Consider the following 23,780-nt stretch of genomic DNA (forward strand, 5'->3'; position numbering starts at 1 on the left):
AATTGTACTCATCTCACACGCAAGTAAAATAATGCTTAAAATACTCCAAGCCAGGCTTCAGCAATATGTGAACCGTGAACTTGCAGATGTTCAAGCTGGTTTTAGAGAAAGCAGAGGAACCAGAGATCAAATTGCCAACATCCGCTGGATCATGGAAAAAGCAAGAGAGTTTCAGAAAAACATCTATTTCTGCTCTATTGACTCTGCCAAAGTCTTTGTGTGGATCACAATAAACTGTGGAAAATGCTGAAACAGATGGGAATCTCAGACCACCTGACCTACCTCTTGAGAAATCTGTATGCAGGTCAGGAAGCAACAGTTAGAACTGGACATGGAACAACAAACTGGTTCCAAATAGGAAAAGGAGTACATCAAGGCTGTATATTGTCACCCTGCTTATTTAACTTATATGCAGAGTGCATCATGAGAAACCCTGGGCTGGAAGAAGCACAAGCTGGAATCAAGATTGCCGGGAGAAATATCAATAACCTCAGATATGCAGATGACACCATCCTTATGGCAGAAGGTGAAGAAGAACTAAAGAGCCTCTTGATGAAAGTGAAAGAGGAGAGTGAAAAACTTGGCTTAAAGCTCAACATTCAGAAAATGAAGATCATGGCATCTGGTCCCATCACTTCATGGGAAATAGATGGGGAAACAGTGGAAACAGTGGCTGACTTTATTTTTTGGGCTCCAAAATCACTGCAGATGGTGACTGCAGCCTTGAAATTAAAAGATGCTTACTCCTTGGAAGGAAAGTTATGACCAACCTAGATAGCATACTAAAAAGCAGAGACATTACTTTGCCAACAAAGGTCCGTCTAGTCAAGGCTATGGTTTTTCCAGTGGTCATGTATGGATGTGAGAGTTGAACTACAAAGAAAGCTGAGTGCCGAAGAATTGATGCTTTTGAACTGTGGTCTTGTAGAAGACTCTTGAGAGTCCGTTGGACTGCAAGGAGATCCAACCAGTCCATCCTAAAGGAGATCAGTCCTGGGTGTTCATTGGTAGGACTGATGTTAAAGCTGAAACTCCTATACTTTGACCACCTGATGCGAAGAGCTGGCTCATTTGAAAAGACTCTGATGCTGGGAAAGATTGAGGGCCAGAGGAGAAGGGGAAAACAGAGGATGAGATGTTTGGATGGCATTACTGACTCAATGGACATGGGTTTGGGTGGACTCTGGGAGCTGGTGATGGACAGGGAGGCCTGGTGTGCTGCGGTTCATGGGGTCGCAAAGTGTCAGACATGACTGATTGACTGAACTGAATTGAATTGAGTGCCGAAGTTTAACAGCATCAACTTTTAGTATTTCAAATAGCTCAGGTCGAATTCCATTACCTCCCCTAGCTTTGTTCACAGTAATGCCGATAGTAAACTGAAACATGATTATATGGAGCTACCTGTCTTTCTTTCCGTCTCAAGATGCCATTTCATTTTGATGGGCACTTTCTGTTCCTTCTGTCCTCCAACGAAAAGGGAGGGGTGGGAGAAGTTTGGGGAGCTTCCCAGGTGGCTCCTTTGTAAGGAATCTGCCTGCCAGTGCTGGAGACGTAGGAGACGCAGATTAGATCCCTAGTTCGGGAAGATCTCTTGGAGGAGAAATTAGCAATCTTCTTCGTATTCTTGTCTGGAAAATCCCATAGACCAATGGAGCTTTGTGGGCTATATATTATCCATGGGGTTGCAAAAGGTCAGAGAGGACTGAGCTTCTGAGCAGGTACAAACAGGAGGAGTTAATTTCAGGCAGTTCAGGGAAAACAAAAGCTTGAAAAAGAATATTGAGAGAGTGGATGGGAGGTGAGCATGGAAAGAAAAGTCTCCTATTCAAATGAAAAGCACATACGATACAGATACATATTAGCATCTATACAGAAATCAGTTGGCTATTGTGGTAGTGTGACATGTTCAGTGAATTTACGTGAATAAATAAATAAAAGTAAATACTGCTCAGTCGTGTCCGACTCTTTGCAACCCCATGGACTGTAGCCTACCAGGTTCCTCCATCCATTGGATTGTCCAGGCAAGACTACTGGAGTGGTTGCCATTTTTTTCTCTAGGAGATCTTCCCAACCCGGGGATTGAACCCAGGTCTCCCACGTTGTAGGCAGATGCTTTACCATCTGAGCCACTGGGGAAGTCTTTACATGAATAGGATTTTATAAAAGAGGATCATTTCCAAGCTGGAGATTTGAATGGAAGGAAATTGTTTTAGATGGAGGCACTATGGTATGGTAGTGAGGTGCTGGCTCTTAGATCTAACAAATCTTTATTCAAAGTCTGGCTCTATCACTAACTTGTGGGTCTTTAGGCAAAGTACTTAATCTCCCTCAGACCTAGGTTCCTAATATACAAAATTAAGATCACAGTTCTTGCCTCACAAATTTATTGTGAGGATTAATTCATATTTATAACATTTTACATATGGTGTTTGATACATAATAAGAATTCCATTAATGTTGTCAGTTACTCTAAGTGAATAGCAGGGACCCCGTAGGCAAGACTGGAGTGTGTATGTTGGGAGCAATTCCTGAGTAAATGTGACAGGGGTGCTATGGTAGATTCTCCTTGTAAAATGCATTCCTATTTTAGGAGTCCTAAACTAAAACAGGGCCTTTCCCTTAAACACGTTTGTTCTTGGGTGCTTTCGTATTTCTTCTTTTTTCCTTCTATTTTCTCATGAAGGCAGGTACATTGAGCCCAGCCCAGTCTAAGGCAGGTTTGCTTTAGGAAACTTGTCTGCTGTAGAACAAGGAGAAAAGAGATAGGTCAAACTGTAATGGGATGACTTCTAGTCCTGGAATAAAGACATCTTTGTCTTGTGATGCTATGCTGTTCTGTGACTCTAGCTCCTGAGAAATAAGACAGAGATGAAATCTTAGAATAAAAGTTTTCAGATGCAATTAATTGTTCATTAGTATCCAGGAGTGGCAGATATATGAAGTTTTTCTTTTTAGGGCAGGTGAAAGATGAGATTTGATTATACTTCTAAGAGTGTTATTTGCTTCTTGAAATTTCCTCTGGTATCTTTAACAATGCGTTGCCCAGAGAAGCATAAGAGGCATTGTCTAACCAAGAGAAGGTGCGCTCCTCTGCATATATAGAGGCAAGAAACAGGAGCAGCAGTGGAGAAAGTCAGACCCAGCCTGCACAATGAAGAAGCAGAGTAAGAAGGAGGCAGCCCCACACTGTGAGCTAAGTAAGTAGCCAGCAAAAGGCATATAATAGCCCAGGGACTCTACCCACCAGAGCAGACCCGGAACACGACAAGGAGGCTCCAGCCATTTTACTTTCTAGTTGCAGTAGAAGTTCCCAAAGGAAAGGTTCTGTTCTGGAGGGACTTCATCAAGCCTTTCTGAAAATCCCCATATGTGTTGCAGAGAGATTCTCAGAATTAATTTGTGCATTTTCTTTTCTCTCTAGGAGAAATTCTCTATGGAAACCCGCCTGTATCAGATGATTGATGATGCTCAGTCCAGTTTTTTGGGTCCCTGAATTTGCTCATACTTTGTACTTTATTTTGATTTTGCTTTTTGCAGTTTACTCTCCTTTCCTCTTCTCTTGGACTCCTTTATCAACTAATAAAAATTTCTCCTAGCAGTTTTTACACGAAGAAAGATGTTGGAAGGTTTTATGCTTTTCTTCTCTAGGTCTATGACTTGGTTAGATAAGCTTGGTTACCTTTAAGGAGAGCGGTTATGGGGGCGATGTGGGGGCTGGGAGAGAGAGGGGTCTAAGACTGTTTCTGGCAGCTGTAAAGGACATTGTAGAAAATTAGGGTGGTTAGTCAAACTATTTTCTCCTTTCTGAAGCACCACTAGCCTGGTCGTCATCTTCAGAGAAAGACTCTGGGATGTGCGATTGAAACTGGGAATGGAGCTGGACTGCTTTTGGGTAGGTGGAAAATAAAGTTTGGGAGAAGAAGCGACGCAGCTGAGTAGGAGAGAGGAAAACAATTCCTTGCCGAGACTTGGGAGTAGGGCATCTGATGCAGTCGAACTGGCTGCGCTAGCTGATGCTTCGCGGTTCCTCCCAGCTGTGGGATGCTCTTGGTGGGGCAGCAGATACTATGATGTGGCTCTGGGGGAGGAGGGTGGCTATATTTTGCGGGGTGGAGCTGGAACTCTCATAGAGCCGTGTCTCAGAAGCAATGATCTTGTCTTCCAGGGCCTAACGAGGCCACGGCGAACTACAGCAGGAAACCTACTCGTCCGCAGGTTGCTAGCGGGGTGGGAGACTCCACAACACAGCGTGGGTTGGACGAGCTCCAGCACTAGCTCAGCCGCCGACAGCTCCCGCCCAGGCCTCCGTGGCCCCGCCCCCAGGCAGCCTGGAGTGGGCGGAGACTCGGGATCCGCAGTCAGCCAGCCACGCGCGTGGCGTATATGCCCCGCGGCGAATATGAAGAATCCAACCCAAAGGAATGTGCAGCTGCGACCCTGTGGGTCAGCCGCAGGGCGTGTGGGGGGTAGGCTGGCGTGGCGCTGGCTCCAGGGACATGGAGCGCCGGAGCGGGGACTGATTATCAGGTGATTGCGGAGCCGGTAAGGTGGGGAGCGGGCCAGGTCAGGGGTCACGCGGGCGCCCCGCTTTCCCGGGCTCCGGGCGGCTCGACGGCCAGCCTGGGAGCAGGCGCCGGGGCCGTATTTGGCGTGCGGGGCGCAGGCCGGGAGGGCCTGGACGCGGGTTCCAGACGGAGCCGCATTCTTCAAAGGAAGAGCGAGAGGAGGGCGCCGGGAGGGGGAGCGGGAAGCGAACGCCGGAGGTCGCAGGGGCCTCGCCCCTTCCCCGCCGCGGCCTAAAGAGACCTCAAGAGAAAATGGCTGAACCCCTGGGCGGACCTGCCGCGGTCCCGGGACCCGTGGTCGAAGGTCTGCCGACCCCGCTTCACGCCGCGGGAGAGGCCGACGGACGCGGGGCAAGGTCCCCTCGGCCTCCTTATCTTCGGAGCCCTGATGCCCCGTCCGCTCCCTGGGCCTCCCGCCGCCGCACTTCAGCGAAAGAATTCGTTTTACTACAGGCGACATCCAAGAAGCGCCTCTTCGTGTGAAGGGCCTGGACAGACCGCAGAGTCCTGGTGTGTAGATCGGTTTTAGGGCTGTTTGTGCAGCCTCCAGGCTCAGGAACTTTTGTAGCGGCGTTATCGCACTCGGTGTGTGAGAAGGGTGGCTGGCTGCTCGACATCCGTTCGGTTTCATAGGTTCCTGCTGTTACAGCTATGTTTACTTTTGGATGTTCTGTTTTTGTTTGTTTTCAATTGGTTTCCCCCAATTCTCTTCATATATCAGGCTATTTCAAAGAGCATCATTGAAGGAGAAGTTGAGTAACCTGGACTTGAGTTTTCCTGTGTGTAAAGATATTCTCATACCGTCCACTGCTTTCATAAGGAGTGTTATGAAGTTAAGGGAATGTGACACCTCTTTAAAGTGAAAATCAAAAGCAAAAATTCTATGGAATGCGAGGCAAGAGGAGACAGGTTTTCAGAAATTTTTGCTGGCCATAGTTCTAGTGAATATTGCTGCAACTAGAGGGACCTTGTGTTTCTTTCTTGATTCCCGTGGAATCTGTACCCCAACTAGTCTTGGCTCTGTAAACCTTTGAGCAAGATTCTTAGCCTCTTTGTTGCTTTGTTTCCACATAGTTAAAATGGGGATTGATAATATCAGTCTTAAAGAGCTGATGGTGAGTATTGAATTAATACACATAAAGTGCTCAGAACATTTCCTAGCATGTAGGAGTTTTTGTTGTTATTACCTGTAAGTGCCTTCTTTTCCCTAAAAGGTTCCACAGTAAAGGAATTCTGATCCCCTGAACGTGTTACCCGTGAACCCCTAAGCCTGTTTTTCATCCTTGTCATTCATTACCTGAGGGTATCGTATGATTACCTGTGACAACAGACTTTCTGCTGAGTTTATTTTATCATTAACTAAGACTACATGGAAAACTCCAGCTATGCAGTACTGGCTCTGTCCATGATAGCTATGTTGGGTAAATAAAAACTTCTTTGACTGTTTAGTTTTTAGTGGATAATATTTCATTTATAGTCTTGGCCTAGGCCAGGTTTTTTTTTTTCTGAAGTCAATGCCCCAAAGACCATGATTGCAGCATACTTGGTTCCTCCTGTTTCCAGGATGGCTGTGGGACTTGGGTGGAGAATTTTGGGGCAGCCTGGCTGTACTTCTTGTTAGTGAATGGGGAAGCTGTACATAAATCTTACTCTACTGTTAGAAAATCAGCAGTGATCCTTTGGAATGTACACAGAGATACTAAGCAGCTTTGGTTAATTTTTTCCTTTTTAAACATTTACTTATTTTGTTTATTATTTATTTGAGTGCATCAAGTCTCAGCTGTGATATCCTCACATCTCTCTGTGGTGCTTGCTCAGTACTTGCCTCTCTGCATGTGGGATCTTAGTTCCCCAACGGGGGATCAAACCTGCATCCTCTGTGTTGGAAAGTGGACTCTTCAAACCACTGGACCACCAGGGAAGTCCTTGGTTCAGTTTTGACTCAGTGAAGTGATGAGGTTACACACTGGTATTTACAAAGCAGCATCTTTTCTAATATTTGACTTTTAATGCTAAGAGCTTGGGTGGGTGCTGTGAAATCAAAGATGTCTTTTCCCCCATTTCCTTATTGTATATATAAACAGAAATGTCTGCTGACAGACTTATGCTGTTTATGTGAGCTTAAAAGTTTCTCTCAGGTTCTCTTGCTTCTACTTGGAAGGCTCTAATGAAAGACTTCTGTCTTGAGGTTCTCTCCTTCCAAAAAGCTGCTGTTTATATAGGTAGCAGAATTGGGACCTAATCGCAAAATGAGGAACTTTGAGTTTACAAAAAAGAACATCATTTAGTGCATAATATGCTGGCCTGATTTGACTGAAGTACATATGGTGTAAATTCAATTATTTTTTTTTACTAAAGATTTTTAGCTGGAGTTTCAATATCAAAGTCTCCAAGTGAATAGAATGAATATACAGAAAAGTAGAAAGATACAGTAGACCTGAAAAGCACTGTAAAAGCAGTTTAAGATAATTAAGATTTATATAATTTTCACACAACAGTAGGATACAAATTCTATTCAAGCTCCCATACACTGTAAACTAGGAGACACTGGAACATATCCAGGAACATAAAACAATGTGCAAAAATTTCATGATCTAAAGATACTAAAATCATACAGAGTCTGTTCTTTTATCACTGTGGAATCATGTTAGAAATCAATAGTGAAAGATAGTTGCAAATAACCCACATATTTTCAAATGCAATGTGACATTAACCAAGAGAAATCTTCAACTTAGCCTTTGAAAGTCTCAATAAAGTTAGACTGAAAAAAACAGAGGAAGTGATTGCAGAGAAAAAAGCATTTAAATGAGAAATTAGTATCAAAATTAAAAATTAATATTAAAGACACTTTAAACAAAATCCCATGTATTTGGAAATTAAATGTCCACTTTTAAATGATAGGTATACCTGAGAAGCCTTGCAAGGAAAATTAGAAAATATTTGTAATAGAATAAAAATGAAAAGACTGTTTGCTAAGATTTGTTGCATGAAGCTGAAGCTGCTCAAGGCAGTTAAATACAGTGTGGTATCTTGAATAAGGTATAAAAACAAATAATGGACTCGCATATAATTTGGTGAAACCTGACTCAATGTTCTAATGAGAAAGTTGGAATCTAGGGTGTTCCCTGTTGGCCTAGTGATTAAGATTTGGTGCTTTCACTGTCAGGCTGGGGTTCTATCCTTGTTTTGGGAACTAAGATCCTACAAGCTGCATGGTGCAGCAAAAAAAAGAAGTTGGAATCTAGAATCCATTTTCTCTCTTGGACAGAGATTTCACAGAAAAGATCAGACTTACTGTGTTTTATTAACTCTGTAAGTAATTATGAGATTAATCATTTAGAATACTAATAGTAAAAATTTATTTAAATTTTAATTTATTAAAAATTTTGTCTTGAGATACTTTTGTTTAAAATTATTTTACAGGCACCTTTTCACACTTCGTACTTGGAGAAAAAGCACACTACTGTCTCAATTGTTTACTTTTTAAAGATAAACTTTCAAGGCCTGTCGTAAATAGGAATTTTCCTCAATTGTGTTGAGGACTTCTGTGCCTTCTGAAACAGGATATCAGTTATCACAATAAAAATAATCTGTAATAATTGAATTGATTCCTCGTGAGTAGGTCAGAAATGAGAAACTTTTGATAATAATAACAATATTAATAATAATGTTCTTTTAAAAATAACTGCCCTTAACACTTCTGGACACTTCTATTTTATTTATTTAATTAATTTATTTTTTGGCAAGGGAGTTCCTATGTTTTCTAAATTAGCATGAGGTGCTATGTTTTACATTCCAGAAGATACCCCGCCACACCCCTACCCTCACCACTGGCTTCTGAGAAAATTGAAACTTGAGCTCACTTGAGTTGTTTGTTGGATCAAAAAGAGTTATAGATTCTATCCTTAAAAACCCATCAAAATGAGGGGAAGTCAGTCTTTTAAATATTTGGGTTAATCTGGAGGCAAAGGCAGAGATTGAGTGATTGCCTGCAGGCCTCTCTGTGGAGGCTGATTAAAACCCACTTCACAGAAATACTTTTTACTTCAGTTTGGTTTTGAATTCTTGCCACCAAAAGCATGATTAAAATTTTTACATTTTTTTCTATTAAACATCTCTTAATCATATTCTGAAAACTGCGATTATTTTCAAGGTTATCTAATTCAGTAAAACAATTATTCATTTCATATAGTAAGGGTTCAGTCATACAGAGGCACAGAATGCGTGTTTTGAACTTGTTTTTATTTGTTCTTGCTAATTCCTCTCCCTCTCTTCTCTCCTTTCCAGAATCCTATTCTATGAATTCAGACACTCAGGTATCCTCCATAGTATTGGGTCCTGCACCTTCTGTTCAGATACCTGTTGCAGATGGTAATTGATTGCTTTGTGCTATTGACTCATTTTTATTTGGAATTAGGCTTAAGCCAGTAACAGTTTACCGTATTGTCCTTCTTGTCCTCTGTTCCATCAAAAATTGTCTGCATTTCCTGTCCCCCAGGACTTCCCTGTAGCTCAGTTGGTAAAGAATCCTCCTGCAGTGCAGGAGACCACCTGCAATGCAGGAGACCCAGGTTCAATTCCTGGGTTAGGAAGATGCCCTGGAGAGGAAATGGCAACCCACTCTAGTATTCTTGCCTGGGAAATCCATGGACAGAGGAGCCTGGTGGGCTACAGTCAATGGGGTTGCAAGAGTCGGACTAAAGCACCATTGTCCCCCAGCCAACAATATCATGGAGACCTGCTCCATTCAGGGGTCACCACCTGGTGCCTTAGGCTGTAAATGAAATGGATTTATAACCACAGAGACCTCCCTCATAACTTACGTCCAGTTCTGAGATGAGCTGGGATTAGCTTCAAGTCTGATTTCTTACAGCAGTAGTGCTTACCTAGGGCTTCCCTGCTGGCTCAGATGGTAAAGAATCTGCCTGCAGTATGGGAGACCTGGCTTTGATCCCTGGGTTGGGAAGATCCCCTGGAGAAGGAAATGCAGCCCACTCCAGTATTCTTGCTTGGAGAATTCCATGGGCAGAGGAGTCTGGCAGGCTATAGTCCATGGGGTCACAGAAAGTCAGACACGACTGAGCAACTAACACTTTGAGTACTTGTAAAGGCAGTCTAAGTTGCAGCTTGGCATAAAAACCTCGTGGGTGGTTAGGCTGCTTCAGATGAGAATGCAGCAGGAAAATTCTGAACTAGCTCCTTATAGAGTATTTAATGAGACTGTGCTTTGACTAATCCTTCCTGATTCTAAATTTCTCCTTTAGAATTTCCATTCCTTTTCTGTAAATTTCCTCCTCAGTTCAGTAACACTTAAGGTAAAGTGGGTCAGTTCCCTATAGAAAGAAAACTGCAAAGGTATCTTGGTAACCCTGAGATTAGAGCTTTGTGGTTAAAAATAACCATTTGATGGTTACACACACTGAGTTTCCTAACTTTCTTGTTGGTTAGCCCTTTTCTCCCAGACCCTCTGTCTCCCTGCACTTAAAGTTAGCAGCAAAATGCAGGAGGAAGGGAAACACTGGTGATTAGTCTGCGATGAGCCCTCCTGTCACGAGGGTGATACTGCCCTCTTCCCCAAGCTCTTCACTGCAGATCTTAGTCAAATGGCAAAGGGTTCCTGTTTGGTGGTTTCCTTGCAGCTTCAGATTTTAGCCTGAAATGTGGCAGGATTTTCCAAGTTACCAATTCTGGGGGAAGTCTGATGGAAATATAATGTCCAAGGATGATCCTTTGAGTAAATCCTACCAAATAATGGATGAAGGTTAGAGAGGGGATTGTCCCATTAGCCTGACTATTTCCTTCTAAAAGTTAAGATTTTAGTTTATCAATGAGGCTAGTTTGGGGATGTTATATATTGAGCCCTAGACATCAGTGATTTTAGAAGAAAATGAAATGATTCTAAAAATTGGCAAATGATAATAGAAGTGTGAAAGTAAGGGGAAACCATTTGTGAGATTAATGTCGAAAACTGACGTAGAGCTGAGTGACCGGAGAAGAGGGCTGAGAGGGAGCTTTATCACCATAACCATTTTTGTACTTCTCAAATTTTCAGCCATGTGAATGTATTGCCTATTCAAAACTTAATTTATTTACAATATAAATAAAAATAAAGTAAATTGAGATAGAGTCAGGTCAGTCTTACGTGTTTAGGTATTAAAAGATTTAATTTCAGTATTTCTAAGATGATTATTAATGTTAGAGTATTTTGTTAATTTTAACTCATTTTGTCTCAAATCTGTTAATTCAGAAGATGCTTTTGGAGACCATGGGGACTCTGCCAGTCTTGGTGCCATCAACCCTGCCTACAGTAATTCCTCAGTTCCTCAGTCCTCCGGGGGCCTCTCAGAGGAGCCCTTCACCACCTACCTGGATGAGAATCATGCTGTTCCTGAGGAGAAGGTTAGTGACAGGTCCTTGGAGGAAAACATTATTGTCTAGGGAAAACCTATGAATTCAAAGTCTGCTGGACAACTCAAAATCAACAACCTCAGAGTCAGTTCTGGCAGGCAGTCTCTGAAGACTGAATTTTTGTAGTCAGAGTAAACAGAAACTGTTAAGGAAACTAAGGTCCTTGAAAAACAGTTGCCAAGTTGTACTAGTGAGTATTTTTTGATCCCGAAACAATGAATTTCAGGTTCCCTTTTTTATGGTGCCTTTTGTTCCATTTGCATAGTACTGATATTCTTGCTGGGGTTTTAGAATGAAAGGCTGTTGGAAAGGGCAAGTAAGAGAAGGGTTGGACTCTTATTTGGACAGAGAGTGGACCAGCTTATTGATAAGCAGTGGATAAGATGGCAGTTAAACTTGGACACACCTATGTCCAACTTCGGAAATCCTTTGTTTATGAAACTGATATTGTTGCTTTTTATGTGATAAAATAATAAATTAGATCAGCAGTTTGGAGGTGATAATTTTTTTTCTCCAAGAGACACTTTATTATTATTATTTTTTAACTTTTTATTCTGTATTGGACTATAGTCAATTAACAATGTTGTGATAGTTTCAGGTGGCAGCAAAGGGAGTCAGCTGTACATATGCATGTGTATCCATTCTCCCCGGAAGGTGATAATCATTTTGCTTTGTTTTCCTCTCTCGTACAGTACTCTTGTTTTAGCTTTCGTAAACTCTGGGTCTTCACAGGACCAGGACTTCTTATGAGCGTTGTGGATCCAGGAAACATTGAGTGTGATTTGCAATCTGGAGCACTGGCTGGATTTAAGGTGAACATAGAGTCCTCCCTCTTTCCTTTTGAAACACACACAGCGCACCACAGCCTTTTCCTCTGCTCTGCCTGCTGGATATCAGCCTTGGTGGCTACATGCTGATACTTCATTGGCTCTGACACTTAGGTGAAAAGTACCTTTCCATCTGTTTTTAAATTTTATTTTGTCATGTAGCTGGTTTTTAATTTTATTTTACCCAGGTACTTTCCTTGAACAAAAGTGAAGCAGCAAATGGGAAAAACTAAGACTCAGAAAGGTGCAAGGTGACCTAGCAAGTTCTGTGCAGAATGTGATAGAGAACTCAGGTCATGTGATCCCTGAACGGGGCGCTTTCCTGAGTGTACTGTTTCCCATTCCCATTGCCAAACAACCAAACCAAAACTTCCAGTTGTCTCATTTTGTTCTTCTCTAGCTGCTGTGGGTTCTTCTGTTGGCCACCATTGTCGGGGTCCTGCTCCAAACGCTTGCAGCTAGGCTGGGAGTGGTCACCGGGCTTCATCTTGCTGAAGTGTGTTACCGTCAGTATCCTAGGGTGAGCAGCGTTTGTCTGTTACTCATAGGTAACTGTGTGTCTGGCAACCTGTGCTGTCCCCCTGCCTCCCCCCGCCCCCATACAGAAATAGTGGAGGAAGAGGGGATCTGTGTCCCTGAGGACTGGCAGTCCCAAGGGAACTCTGTAGCTTCTCTTGCTGCTAAACCATGTTTCTGCACTCCTTCAAAATCTAGCATGAGACTCACATTTACCAGAAAGTTTCCTTAGACGTTTCTGTGTGAGTAAACACTTACCTTTTACTATGCCTTTTGGCACCAAGCAGGGCCCAGTCCACAAAGGGGTGGGGGTGTTCTCTAAAGCTTTTTTTTCATTCATCCATGTTACTCCATTACTTTGCATTATTCATATTTTCTTTTTTGTTTGTCTTTGCTGTCAATCTGAAGTGAGTTTTTTTCTTTTACTAGGGCATTTTTGGCAGGATCTTTGAATTTGTTAATGATGCTTTTTCATTTTACCTTGACCCTGGAGTTTACACTGTCCTCCATAATTTCTTTCTGGATATTTACGTCTTTCTTGTTCTTGCTTAAGTCAGGAATGGATAGACGCAGGGTCTGGAAGATAGCTTTAAACTGACTTGATCTTTAGATAAGTATCTACCTCCAGTTTTTTCTTAGTTTAATCTCCTTCTCTGGCTGTGAGAGAGTATCTTTACCTGCCTTTCGTTTGTTTCTATATGTGTCTCAAAAAAAAAAAAAAAAAACCTTGGTAATTTATAGTTTGTTTAGCTTCTCTTTCTTCATGTATCTCAGCTGTTGTTTTTTTGTGACTATTTTTTCAGTAGTAGGTACATGGAAGTGGTCCCCCCACCACCCCCTGCCTCAGTGAGCTGGCCCTACTAAATTTCTTTCTGTTTAATTATTTGATGAGATTATCTTCCAGATTTTGTTATTGGACACCCAGTTCCACCACTTTGCCCTGAGTCCCTTTAGCATGCCTGTCTTTTTGACTTGCTTATGCATTATTAAAAACTAAGGATGACTCCAGCCTTTTCATGTTTGTTTTGTTTCTTCAGCCATGGTCGGGATAGATTTTTTTCTATAGTATTTCTGTTCTCTCCTGAACAATATTTTGACCGTTTTAACATCCTCATTTCCCCCTAAGAATTTTAGGGTTGTTTTTAGGCAAAAAAAATTAAGTGGAAATAATGAATGGAAATTCCATTTTTCTGTCAAGTGAAACAGAAGGAGAAGAAATTGGCATCAGCTGCTGCCCTGACCCTGACTCACAGGCTCTGCCACAAAGAGCAGCCTGGCCCTTTCCCTCCATCAAGGGGCCAACGCTGAGTTCTGGTCCTTCATCTCTAGACCTAAGGTTTAATAAAGGACTCTTTATGGATCACTGCCAAAATGTGAATTCTAAACTATGGGGGAAGTTCTTAGAAATGATTAATTAGAACCATATCTTTCTGCTGTTTGGTGTTTAGGTTCCACGAATCCTTCTGTGGCTGATGGTGGAGTTGGCTATCATTGGCGTAGATATGCAAGAAGTTATTGGCTCAGCTATTGCCATCAATCTCCTGTCTGCAGGAAGGTGAGAGGTTTTTCTTTTAGAAAGTAATCAATGTTTTGTGAGATTTCAAAACAAGTATCAAAACAAAAGTCCTGCCCAGGTGGCTTAGTGGTAAAGAATCTACCTGTGAAGCAGTAGGTACAAGTTTGATCCCTCGATTGGGAAGATTTCCTGCCGAAGGAAACTGCACCCCACTCCAGTGTTCTTGCTTGGGATATCCTATGGATAGAGGAGCCTGGCGGACTACAGTCCATGGAATTGAAAAAGAGTTGCACACGACTTAGAGACTAAGCAACAACATAAAAAGAAAAACACAAGTCATTTTCAGTTTCCAAGATTCACGCAAGGATTTTTTTTTCTGTAGAACCTTTCTGAAACTACCTTCCTTTCTCCTGGCAGATGTAGGCTCTAAATCTTTCATGTTCTTATGTTGGGTAATACATACCTGTGTTATCCAGTATGTGGCAGTGTGTATTATAATTAATTTGTATGTCAGTTTATCCCAAGTGAGGTCATTGAGAGATAAGACCAGTGCTTTTCAGTTTTGTGTCCTGAATGTCTGAAATACTAGACAAAGTTTGAATGAATGTATTGTTTCATTTTGACAAACCTAGACAGTGTGTTAAAAAAGAAAGACATTAGTGACAGAGGTCCTTATAGTCAAGGCTATGGTCTTTCCAGTAGTCATGTACGGATATGAGAGCTGGACCAAAAAGAAGGCTGAGCGCCGAAGAATTGCTGCTTTTGAACTATGGTGCTGGAGAAGACTCTTGAGTCCTTTAGACAGCAAGGAGATCAAACCAGTCAATCTTAAGGAAATCAACCCTGAAGACTCATTGGAAAGACTGATGGTGAGGCTGAGCTCTAATACTTTGGCCACCTGATGCGAATAGCTAGACTCATTGGTAAAAGACCCTGATGCTGGGAAAGGTTTATGGCAGAAGGAGAAGAGGGCGACAGAGGACGAGATGGTTGGATGGCATCACTGATTGAATAGGCATGAACTTGGGCAAACTCTGGGAGATGAGATGGTGAGGCACAGGGAAGCCTGGCGTGCTGCAGTCCATGGGATCTCAAAGAGTTGAGCACGATGACTGAACAGCAACAACACATGGTTTCATTTAGTGCTGTGATCCTGAACTACCCGGGGCCTGGCCTGCTTACCATGGGTCCATTTTCCCAAGTCCTTGCTCCTGCAAGTGTCAGATGTCTGGAGAACTGATGGGAAAAGTGTCATTCTCAATGTTTCTTTTCTTCCCTTAAATCTGTTTTTCATCTCTGACCTAGGATTCCACTATGGGGTGGAGTTCTCATCACCATTGCAGATACACTTGCATTTCTTTTTTTGGACAACTATGGTAAGGAGCATGGGAATGGAGGGGTCAGTCAGAGGAGCTGCTTTCCATCATGTGATTTACAGGGAAATCTGCCTTCTGTGGACTCACTGCTGCATTTTCCCCTTCAGGTTTGCGAAAGCTAGAAGCATTTTTTGGTTTTATCTTCACTGTTATGGCCCTCACATTTGGCTATGAGGTGAGTATTACAGGCTATTCATTAACTTTATTTTTTTTTATTAGCTTTTTAAAACAAGATTTTTGTTCTTTTATTATAAGAGACAGTAGCTTTTAACAAAAAGCCAAATTCAACCTTATGCCAATTTTAAAGGAATGAATTGTAGCAAAGACTAGTGTCCAGGGAAGGCCTGCAGGGACTCTTAGTTCAGTTGATTAGAATTTCTGGAACTTTCGAAACTAATCTCCCCGGTTGGCCATCCCAATAACTGAGCAGCCTTGGAGAGGGTTAGGAAAGGGGTTGCAGGGTTATTCTTGGCTGTTACCTAAACGGATTTTGTTTTTGCTCATCCTGGTTGACAGTAATTGCAGCTTGGACTATCTCTGTATTGTAGCAATGAACTATAGGGGATACAGGGCCTATTTCCTGGTTTGCGCCCCAGCGCCAACACTCCACTGGGTTAAAACTAACTGTACCGTTATATGTAGTGAAGTGAAACCCAGCACCTTTCTATGTCCAATCATTATAAACTGACTTCTCTTTATTGCCCTAGCTAATAAGCTTTTAACAATATATCTGCTCTGTGGAGATGATATACCTTGGTCTAAGGCTTCCAAGGGAAATGCTGAACCAGGAAAAAAGTGTGTATGAGAAGAGTTTTTGAGTGAGTCTCAGCAGATGCTAGTGGCAAGCATAAGTGATTTTTATATACATGGTGAGCACAGAAGCATGGTTAGTGTGGGTAATCAAGAATTGACTGTATTCTAAGGTGTGTCTGACAGGAGTTATTGTGGCACTAATATCAATAAGGCCCTTAGCAGCTGTTTTATTGCTTTAGAATATTAATTGCATTCTGTACACATCTATTTTGTTTATATAAAATACAATACGAAATGTCTGGACACTCTAGTCCTAAATTCTCTGAACTGTGCTGCTTGGTTTTTTTGGGGTGGTTCTGTGTTCCTCATTTCCTATGTAGTTGTTGATGAAGGGGATTAAGGAGTAAAGATGCAGTGTCTCTAGTACTGTGTTACTCCCTAGTCTCATGTTCCAATAAAGGCTAATAGTGTTCTGTTTGTGTGTAGTATGTTACAGTGAAACCCAGCCAGACCCAGGTCCTCAAAGGCATGTTCCTGCCATCCTGTTCAGACTGTCGTACCCCACAGATCACGCAGGCTGTGGCCATTGTGGGCGCCATCGTCATGCCACACAACATATACCTGCATTCTGCCTTAGTTAAGGTGAGCAAAACCATTCTTATCTCAGTGGCCTGCATAGTTCATGGGACCTTTTCCTTTAATTGCAAGGGACACACACTCAGTTTACGACTGTTAGAACTCTGAAGGAGCACGGTGTTTTTCCACAGTTGGCCTCCACACAGTTGGACTCTGTTTTCACCACAAAGGTGACCAGAAATAACAGACCTCATAGAGAAGAGACTAAAGTCCCTCCTAAAAATGCTGAAGGTGGACCATGTTTCCCAACTTTAAATCTCAGAAGCCTGAATGGCCTCCTAGTGGTCAGGGAAAAAAAGTCCAACCTGGCTTTTACCAGTCAGTCCAACACAATCATTAGCTGGGAGATTTCAGAGACTTTTGTCATGAAGGTTGCCTCCCGCTTAGGTCTGAAATCAGGTTGTTTTTGTAGGTCAGCGGTTCTTCCAGCCAGTAACTGAGGTCTCAGAAGTCACTTGGTCACTTTTTCCAATTTGGGGGTGTGTGATATCATCACAGGGTCATGACTTCTTACTCAGTGAACCAGGATGTAAGTGGAATCTCACACATTTCATGTGATCAGTTGTTTGCCATTGAGGACTTTCAGTGGACTCCATACTCATGGAATATTGCAAGTAACTTGTTCCAGCAGTTTTAAAAAACTGACTGTTGCTGTTACCTCTCTAGTCCAGACATATAGACCGAGCCAAAAGGCAGGAAGTTCGAGAAGCCAATAAGTACTTCTTCATTGATTCCTGCATCGCTCTCTTTGTTTCCTTTATCATCAACACGTGTGTCATCTCGGTGTTTGCCGAAGCATTTTTTGAGAAAACCAACCAGCAGGTGGTAAGTAAGCCAGGGACCTGGGTAGTAGTGAATGCGAGGATAAAGAGAAAAGCTGATTGGGCCAGAAAAACATGACAGTGACTTAGAGCTCAGGGGAAATAGATCTCAGTGCTGCCCACTAAATCATTGCTCCAGTCGTGGTTTACACTCTGGGGCTGTGGTGCAGCTCAGCCCATCCTTCCCAGCTTTTGACTGGGAAGGGAGTTTTCCTCGGACAGAGGTTGCCTCTTGCTGTTAGTGGCTTCACGTCTGTTGGCTCTTTCTCATCCCCTTTCCCTTCCTGTTTACCAACTGGCTGCCTGCCAGTCCTGCTGGTGATGACAGGTTGGGAGGAATCAACACACAGAAAACAGAATCTGTGGCTAGACAGGCTGTTTTGTCACTTTGAACTCTCTGTCCTCTTGACTCCTGATTGCCAGTCTGGTTTGGATGACTCCTTTGTTTCCTGTCATAGGACCTCTGACGCCCGTCTCTGCTTTGACTAAGGGCTCCCTCTTCTGGGTGTCCTCTCATGTTTGCGGCCAGTCTCTGCTCTCATCAGAACCCATGTCTAATTTCTTTCCTTCGGCATCTGTCTCTCAGATGACCTGTGTGTGAGCTGTAGGAGAGGTCTTCTTAATCTGAGTCCTGACCTCAAAATTAAAAGTCGTTCCTAAACTACTTTGGTTCCAGGTTGCGGTCTGTAAAAACAGCAGCAGTCCCCATACTCACCTTTTCCCAGACGATAACTCAACACTGGCTGTGGACATCTACAAAGGGGTAAACCTGTTCAGATTTCTGATCTTTGTCCCTGAATCAAGATTCTTAGCATAGTATCTGGTCTTTTCTGAGGGTTCACTTAAGAGCTCAGCGTATCTTCTCTGGATTGTTGAGTGTTGCTATTCAGAGGTCCCATGCCAGACAAGCCTTTTGGATTATGGAAGGAAATATAAGATCAGCTGAAAAGATGAATTGTATCCGTGATTCTTAAACTTGTGTTGATAGCATTTTGTGTTATAGGCATTAATTGGCATCAAAAAAAGTGTTCTTAGTAAAGTGGTCTTTTGTTTTTATATTTGTTCTCCTCCCCAACCCCTCAGCCTTGTGCCTGGAGACTTTATTTATTTATTTAGGCCATGCTGTGTGGCATGTGGGATCTAGTTCCCTGACCAGGGATCGTGCCATGCCCCCTGCATTCGGAGCATGACGTCTGAACCACTGGACTACCAGGAAAGTCCAAGGAAAAGTGGTCTTTACTGGGGCCTCTCTGTCCCTTTTATGCCAGTTACATTGTGAACCTCCAAGAGTAGAATAAATAGTATGTGGCATCTCCAGAATTCATTTGCGTTTTCTTTCCATTTCTATCACCATCTTCCAGAATACTGTATTAAGGAATATAATTTGGGAAATGTATTGTAGACTTTTTTTTAATAGTTAACATATAAGTTGAGGATAAAGGCTTTAGGAGCCTAGAGAAGAGAAGGGACTAGGCTGAGGAGGAATGGGGGCCCATCCAGCAGAATTTAGGTTGAAAGCCTCTAGAATGAGGTCAGGACCTGAGTCTAGCTCCTGGGACAGTGCCAGCACATTGCTTGGTAGAGGTGGGTGCATAGCCAGGAGTGGGGAGAGGTGACATCAAGGATATGTTTGGGGTGCTGTCTCAGGTGACCTCTCTCCCTTGCTTCTCCAGGGTGTTGTGCTGGGGTGTTACTTCGGGCCTGCCGCTCTCTACATCTGGGCGGTGGGGATCCTGGCTGCGGGGCAGAGCTCCACCATGACAGGAACCTATTCCGGCCAGTTTGTCATGGAGGTACGCGCTGCTGTGACTGGGATAGACGAGAGGAAGAGGACATTGCCCTTTTGTCCCTTCTTAATTCTGTGCCTCTGAGGTCTTCCCAAACCTCCCCAGACCTTTTTCTGTTTCCTCTTCCAGACATTCATCCTGTTTCTGTTTTCTTCCAGGGATTCCTGAACCTAAAGTGGTCACGCTTTGCCCGAGTGATTCTTACCCGCTGTATTGCCATCATCCCCGCTCTGCTTGTGGCCGTCTTCCAAGACGTGGAGCATCTAACAGGGTTGAATGACATCCTGAATGTTCTTCAGAGCTTACAAGTGAGAAGGGAGCTGGGGAAACTCACATCCCGTTGAGTCAGGAGGCATTCTGCATTGCCCTTAGGTACCAAGCCTAGTGTGGGTGTGGGGAAAATTCAGAGGAAGAAAGAGGCATAGTCTTGGTCTATGGTGAATGCATATGAAATCTCTGGCATCTCAAAGGCTTTTAGAAATGACTTTTTTTTTTTTTTCTAAGCCTGTTGAATGGGAATTATAAGCTGTAATTACACAAAGAACACAATGTTATTGTTTGTTAATCCAAGCAAACATTAAATAATGTATAAGACACTCCTTGGTTTTATAGCGGTTAAGAAAATTCAGCAGATACAAATTCTGTTAAGACACTATGAGCATAATTGATGCTAGGTTCATGTTACAGATTTCCACATAACCTCCAGCATGTTGTGATGACAGGAATAATTTCTCACAGAGTAGGTGAGGCAGGGTCTGTGGTTCTGTTTTGCTAAGAGTGCTGCTCTCTGGGGTTTTACAGGAACCCTCCATAGCCTTGTCTGACCTTCGTTTTCTCTTTTCTAGCTTCCCTTTGCTCTCATACCCATCCTAACATATACGAGCTTGCCACCAGTCATGAGCGAATTTGCCAATGGACTGTGAGTGTGTTTCTTTTAGTTCCCAAAGATGTGGGGGGGAAGGGTATCTCCATCAAACAGGCCAGTCAGAAAATCAGTTATAGGGAAGCTATATGCTTTAAGAAGTGATTGCTAGAGCTGTCCCTTCAATCTATGACTTAGAATAGACTGTTGGGGACTTCCCTGAAACTAAGGTCTCACATACCACAGAGAATGGCCAAAAATTAAAACCAAATAAGCACAACATTGTATATCAACTCGACTTCAATTTTTGAAAAGCTAAAAAAAAATGAAGATAGAGATTGTGTATGTAACAAAGGAGGGAAAGCACATTTTTTGTTCTAATACCTTTTCTATACATCTTTAAAGGACATGCGTATTTGAAATGACTTGTTTCATCTCTAGGGACTCAAGACTTTTTGCAGTTTTAGGGCTTGTTCCATTTTTAGGGAATTAAATAATAGGGATTATTTGATAGTGTTGTTTTTCCTCTTTCTGTGTGTGTGTGTGTGTGTGCGCGCCACTCAGTAGTGTCTGATTCTTTGTGACCCATTGTAGTTTGTGACCATGGGGTTCGTCTCCAGGCAAGAATACTGGAGTGGGTAGCCATTCCCTTCTCCATGGGATCTTCGTGACCCGGGAATCGAGCCCAGGTGTCCTGCGCTGCAGGAAGATTCTTAGCTGACTGAACCACAAGGGAAGCCTTTCTTTCTCCCTAACACTGGGTAACTTTGACCCTTTTAGCCTAATCTGGGACATAAGATCTACTTTTAAGTTTATTTTGAAATGCTGCTTACTCCTGCCTAAGGAGACACAGTGTCTTTTTCCATCTGTGGACAGGGTGGGCTCTTCCACCGATAACTGTGCTGATTCTTTTCACAGAGGCCTGAGGATCGTGGGCGGTATCGTGGTCCTCATCATCTGTTCCATCAACATGTACTTTGTCGTGGTTTATGTCCAGGATGTAGGGCATATGATATTGTATGTGGTGGCTGCAGTGGTCAGCGTAGCTTATCTGAGCTTTGTGTTTTACTTGGTAAGTCCAGTTGGAAGGGGCAGGGGTGGTTAAGGGGGGGCTAACACTCAGAAGAGAAAGGACCCAGAAGAGCACATAGCTATCTATCTTCAGATTATTGACACAATTTACATGAAATCGTTAAACCAGCTGTGACTAAAGAATATTTTTAGCCATAAATTCTCCCTTGGTTCCTAAGTGGTGTCATTTTTCTGTCATTCCGTCTGATTTCCATTCCTAATACTTCCTAACGAGAGAGTGTAGTATGTTTGAAAAACTCAAAGAAGATCAGCCGTGTAGAAAGTAGAGAGTGATAAAAGATGGGGTTGGAGAAGGGAGCTGTGTCGTGTGATTTCAGATCTTTGGAGGGCAGCACATGTGTATTCACAGCCCTGCCCAGCTCTACTACTTAATAGCTGTCCAATGTTGAAATTAGTAAATAGAGATATTCTCTCTTTGAATTATTCTAGAATTATTAAAAATGATGGTTATAAAACATAGCTCTGTAAAAAAGGAATGCAGAATTATGTATACCTAGATAATCAAAAAATTATCAGAAGTCTAGAGTAAATTATGTAAAAATGGTAAGAGTAGATGCCTTAGGATGGTGGGATTATGGATATATTCTTTCTCTATTTTCCAGATCTATAATGTTACTTGTATCAGTGAAAGGCAGTGATAGCTACAACACATCCACCTCCCTGTTCTACACAGGTTTCTCTAAAAAACACAGGATTCAGGATTAGGGACAGCAGAGTTTATAATGTATCTACTACAGAGAATGGCAAGGCTGGAGGGTGGAAACCCCCTGCTCATCTTTCTAACACTGACCTGGTTCCCATGCCTGGAGAAGGCAATGGCACCCCACTCCAGTACTCTTGCCTGGAAAATCACATGGACGGAGGAGCCTGGTGGGCTGCAGTTCATGGGTTCGGTAAGAGTCGGACACAACTGAACGACTTCACTTTCACTTTTTACTTTCATGCATTGGAGAAGGAAATGGCAACCCCCTCCAGTGTTCTTGCCTGGAGAATCCCATGGATGGAGGAGCCTGGTGGGCTGCAGTCCATGGGTTCGGTAAGAGTCGGACATGACTGAGCGACTTCCCTTTCACTTTTCACTTTCATGCATTGGCTAAGGAAATGGCAGCCCACTCCAGTGTTCTTGCCTGGAGAATCCCAGGGACGGGGGAGCCTGGTGGGCTGCCTTCTGTGGGGTTGCGCAGGGTCGGACACGACTGAAGCGACTTAGGAGCAGTAGTTCCTGTGCCAGTATCTGCCACAGGGTAGGTAGTTGATTGGGAAAACATTTTAGTAAATATTGAAAAATTATGACTTAAGTAGATATATCTCTTCTTTTTTCCTCCTGAGTGAACCATGGGCACACTAACCCATGGGCACACTATTATGATGAGCCTGTAATATAGGGACTTACTCCAAGGAAACCCAAGTAACTGAGTATGGTCTTGACAGAAATTGTTTTAAAAATTCGCAGCAAGGCATTCCCTGGTGGTATAGTTGTTATGATTTCGAGCTTTCACTTCAAAGTCCCAGACAGACAGATAGACAGACACACACACACACACAAATGCTGTAGAAGTTAAGGGGATCTTTCCTTCATGCAGGTGTGCTGAATTGTTCTCGGTCAGCCTGACACTATAGAAATCGTTGAAGACCTACTTTTAAGGCCGAGCACTCATTCTAGAGTGAAGTACTACTGTTTAATCAGGAGACTATCGCGATTTTGTTAGTCAGTCATTCCCCATGGTGTAAGGAATGTGATAAGCCTGAAAGAAGGTGGTATTCTTGGAACTCTCCCAAACAGATAAAGAAGCACACACAAAGCAGTAGGAACAAAGGGAACTGAGTATCGAAATTAGTACAACAAAGAAGTTTGCATCTGAGCAGTGTAATGTGGGCGGTGCAGGGGGTAAGGGCTCTCCACAGAGTTTGGTGAATGATGACTGTATTTTCTCTTTCAGGGTTGGCAGTGTTTCATTGCACTGGGCATGTCCTTCCTGGACTCTGGACACACACGGTAAGCATCTCTGAAGTCCTGCTGACCGAAGATGCTCTCCATGGCTACACTAGGTAAACACTGTCTGCAGGTACCATCAGACAGTGTTTCTATGGTTTACTGTGTGAACATAGCCAGACGTATGTGTTGCACAGACTGCATTTAGGACTCAACTGTTTGTTGGAAAAGACTTTGTTGCATATGTTTGAAAGATGGCATTATTTTTCTTTCTGAACTCTAACCTGGGAACTGGATTAGGTAGGATCCTTGACAACTTGACATCTGCTTCTCTCAAACAACACTGAACTCTTTTGTTGCCCAAGGGCCAGCTTCTTTTATCTTTTTGAGGCATAATCCTCTATGTAAGATTGTGAGAAAGACTGACTATATGTTAAAAAACATATTTAGGTAATTCAATAAATTTTTTATAATACAAAGTACAGAATATGTGTGCAAGTTTAGTTTATCAAATGACAGTGCATTTAAAAGGCTGAGAAATAACTTCCTTTATGCATACCCTTTGAATAATTGTTTTTTCTTTACATCTGTTTAATGTCTTATCTCCTTTAGTAGAATCAAGGGAAAGCAGTTTGTGTTGTTCATAGCTATACTCCCAAAACCTAAAGTAGTGTCTTAGTTCAGT

The 23,780-nt window shown here is 42.7% G+C and overlaps 1 protein-coding gene across 1 annotated transcript; it reads left to right on the forward strand.

Annotated features, from left to right (window-relative positions):
• Positions 1-3,154: 3,154 nt before the first annotated feature.
• On the forward strand, positions 3,155-23,282 carry LOC128047475 (natural resistance-associated macrophage protein 2-like). Its single transcript, XM_052639691.1, has 16 exons — positions 3,155-3,200; positions 8,856-8,939; positions 10,816-10,967; positions 11,669-11,788; positions 12,204-12,323; positions 13,768-13,874; positions 15,141-15,211; positions 15,319-15,386; positions 16,451-16,606; positions 17,267-17,425; positions 18,098-18,184; positions 19,095-19,214; positions 19,367-19,516; positions 20,054-20,127; positions 20,989-21,142; positions 23,103-23,282. Exons 1-16 carry the CDS (start codon positions 3,155-3,157, stop codon positions 23,160-23,162), a joined length of 1,728 nt encoding a protein of 575 aa, XP_052495651.1. The 3' UTR covers positions 23,163-23,282.
• Positions 23,283-23,780: the final 498 nt, after the last annotated feature.

Source organism: Budorcas taxicolor, chromosome 5 (genome assembly GCF_023091745.1).
Source record: "Budorcas taxicolor isolate Tak-1 chromosome 5, Takin1.1, whole genome shotgun sequence".
Classification (NCBI taxonomy): domain Eukaryota; kingdom Metazoa; phylum Chordata; class Mammalia; order Artiodactyla; family Bovidae; genus Budorcas; species Budorcas taxicolor.